The following is a 3,295-nucleotide window of genomic DNA, read 5'->3' as shown; positions in this document are numbered from 1 at the left end:
CTGGGCACAGGGACTCACACCTGTAATCCCAACACTTTGGGAGGCCAAGGCGGGAGGATCTCTTGAGTTCAGGATTTTGAGACTATCCTGGCCAACATGGTGAAATCCTGTCTCTGCTAAAAATACAAAAATTAGCCAGGTGTGGTAGTGCACATCTGTAATCCCAGCTACTCGGGAGGCTGAGGCAGGAGAATTGCTTAAACCAGGAAGGCGGAGGTTGCAGTGAGCCAAGATTGCACCCTGCACTCCAGCTCCGTAGCCCAGGCTGGTCTTGAACTCTTGGCCTCAAGCAATCCTCCTATCTTGGCTTCCCAAAGTGCCGGGATTACAGACTGCAGTGGGCTATAATTGTGCCATTGCACTCCAGCCTGAGTGACAGAGCAAGATCCCATCTCTAAAACATTCTAATTATTGTAAAATAAAATTTAAAAATATTGCAGCACCAACTCCTGCTCTACCAATTTTGTACCTGGCAGTTCCCATAACTGCATAAGCTAAGTCCTAGAAGTACATGTCTTAATCATTAAAAAAATCCTACCAGTTCTGTTTCTCTAGAGAATGCTGAGGAATGGACCACCCTTAGCCCCATTTACCAGGGGGGGAGATTGAGGCTCAGAGGATGATGTGACTTGCCCAGGGCTGGCCACTGGGTTCCTGCGGTGGAGCTTGAACCCAGACCCGGCTGGAGTCCAAAGCCCTCGGCCCTTCCTCATCTTGGTCTCCAGCCTGCGTCTGGATTCTGGTAGGAGACTTTCCCTGTCCATGACCCAGCCAGGTGGGGCAGCAGGAGCCCTGCCCGTTCCTTCCTCCCTCCCACCCACCCTCCCTTCCTCACTTTTGTTTTTCCGCCTCATTTCTCTGCAGCAAGGTTTCTGTCAGGAGGGCTTTCCCGGGAATGCCTGGGAGGCGGCTTCCCTCAGTCAGCGTGGGCCCGGCAGGCGACGTCCCCTCTCTCTGCTCTGCAGGGAGAAAAAGAGGGAAAACCCCCAGTGCCAAGAGAGCAACGTGACAGCCAGAGCGGCTTCCTGTAAACTGGATCGATCATCGATTGCGATCAATTTCCCAAACTCGGGCCTTGGACAGAGTGCAGCTGTGGGGCCCTGCGGGCCCCATGTCCTCAGCACACAGGTCATTTCCACTGTGACACCAGTGTCAGTACATGCAGAGCTTCTTTTGCCTGCTCATACCTCCGGGGCCTGCTTTATTATACTTTTAAAATTGTGGTAAAATATACGTCACATAAAACTCACTTTTTTTTTTTTTTTTTTTGAGACGGAGTTTCGCTCTGTTGCCCAGGCTGGACTGCAAGTGCAGTGGTGCGATCTCAGCTCACTGCAGCCTCTGCCTCCTGGGTTCAAGCAATTCTCCTGCCTCAGTCTCGTGAGTACCTGGATTATACGTGCCCGCCACCATGCTTGGCTAAGTTTTGTTTGTTTAGCAGAGATGGGGTTTTACCATGTTGTTCAGGCTGGTCTTGACCTCCTAACCTCAAGTGATCTGCCCATCTTGGCCTCCCAAAGTGCTGGGATTACAGGTGTGAGCCAACGCGCCTGGCCAAAATTCACTATTTTAAGCACCATTTTACAGTGACATTTAGTATATTCACAGTTTTGTGAAGCCACCACCACTAGTTCCAGAACATTGTCACTGCCCCAAAAGGAAACCCCTTGTACCCATTAAACAACTCAACCAATCTCCTTTCTGTCTCTACGAATTTGCCTGTTTTGACATTTCACACCACCAGAATCGTACATTATGTGGCCTTTCCTGTCTGGCATCTTCCACTCAGTACTATGTTTTCTTTTTATTTATTTATTTTTTGAGATGGAGTCTTGCTCTGTCGCCCAGGCTGGAGTGCAGTGGTGCGATCTTGGCTCACTGCAACCCCCGCCTCCCAGTTTCAGGCAATTCTCCTGCCTAAGCCTCCCAAGTAGCTGGGATTACAGGTGTGAGCCACCACACCAGGCGAATTTTTGTATTTTTAGTAGAGACGGGGTTTCATTATGTTGGTCAGGCTGGTCTCGAACTCCTGACTTTGTGATCCACCTGCCTCAGCCTCCCAAAGTGCTGGGATTACAGGCGTGAGCCACCGCGCCTGGCTGGCACCATGTTTTCAAAGTTCACCCATGTTGTAGCATGGATCAGTGCTTCCTTCCTTTTCATGGCCAAGTAATATTCCACTCTATGGATATTTTGTTTGTCCATTCAGCTGTTGAAAGCCACTTGAGTTGTTTCTGCTTTTGCTGTTATAAGTAACACTGCCATGTACATTTGTGTACACTGTTTTGAGCCTGTGTTTTCAGTTCTTTGGGGTCCACACCTAGCTGTGGTGCTTCTGGGTCATGTGGTGAGCCTGTGTTTTACTTAGCAAAGGACTGCCAGACTATTTTCCCCTCCCCACTGTGGAGGGCGCACATGTGGATGCTCAGCCATCACTGGCCTCACCTGCATCACGTCCGCCTTGGCAGGCCCTGTGGGGGCTCATCCCAGGGCTTGGTGGGTGCTTTTGGTGCTGAATTCATCACAGGGGCAGAGGGTGCTTTGGGGCTGGCCATGGAGGGTGGGAACCTGAACGGGTCTCTTGACTTCTCTCTCCACCTGCCACGCTATATGTCTTACTAATTTGTTCACTGACAGTCTCCCTTTCTAGAAGATCATCACCACAAGGGTCGGATTTTTCTCTTTTACTCCCAATTGCGTTTCCAGTGCTAGGCTCAATATACACCCAGGAATTAGACGGTTACCAAAGGCCTTCACCTGCCCAGTTCCCTGCCCCAGCCACCCCCCAACAAGACTGGCCGAGTTTGGCTCTGAAGATCTGCAGCCTGGTTGTTTATTGTAGATGCGCCGAGAAGGCCGTATCAGTACCTTTGGGGCTGAGGAGCTCGGGGTTCCTCTTCCACGAAGTGTGGAGGTCTCGCCGGGGCTGCCCGCTGGGGTCAAAGCTGGGGGGCTGCAGTCTGTCGTCTAGGCCGCGCGCCGCCTCAAACACAGGCACGGGGTCTGTGCAGGGAGAGAAAGACAGGGATGATGAGGGCCTGATGGATGGGGACACCTGGACTGTGGCTGCAGGGCCTGGCAGGCCCCACAGGAGCCACTGGAGTCACCCTGCTGGCTTGCAGGAAACAGCATGGACTTTCTGCTCTACGAGGGAGCAGGCTCGTCCAGGCACTTGTTCAGGGCAGCATCTGCTCTCTCCAGGGTGTGGGTGTCCTGTCCAGCTGGGAATAATACTAACAATAATAATAGTCGACCAGGCTGGGTGCGGTGGCTCATGCCTGTAATCCCAGCACTT

At 51.9% G+C, this 3,295-nt stretch overlaps 1 protein-coding gene across 1 annotated transcript in view; it reads right to left on the bottom strand.

Moving 5' to 3' along the window:
• CUX2 (cut-like homeobox 2) overlaps positions 1-3,295 on the bottom strand; it is a 349,283-nt gene that overhangs the window by 78,239 nt on the left and 267,749 nt on the right. The window contains exons 8-9 of the mRNA XM_011997935.1: positions 2,869-3,003; positions 836-959 (exon numbers count right to left, since the gene is read on the bottom strand). Coding sequence (XP_011853325.1) covers positions 836-959; positions 2,869-3,003 — 259 coding nt within the window. The remainder of the gene's footprint in view (positions 1-835; positions 960-2,868; positions 3,004-3,295) is intronic.

This window comes from Mandrillus leucophaeus, unplaced genomic scaffold, assembly GCF_000951045.1.
Source record: "Mandrillus leucophaeus isolate KB7577 unplaced genomic scaffold, Mleu.le_1.0 Scaffold55, whole genome shotgun sequence".
Classification (NCBI taxonomy): Eukaryota; Metazoa; Chordata; class Mammalia; order Primates; family Cercopithecidae; genus Mandrillus; species Mandrillus leucophaeus.
This window is presented reverse-complemented; position numbering and strand designations above follow the sequence as displayed.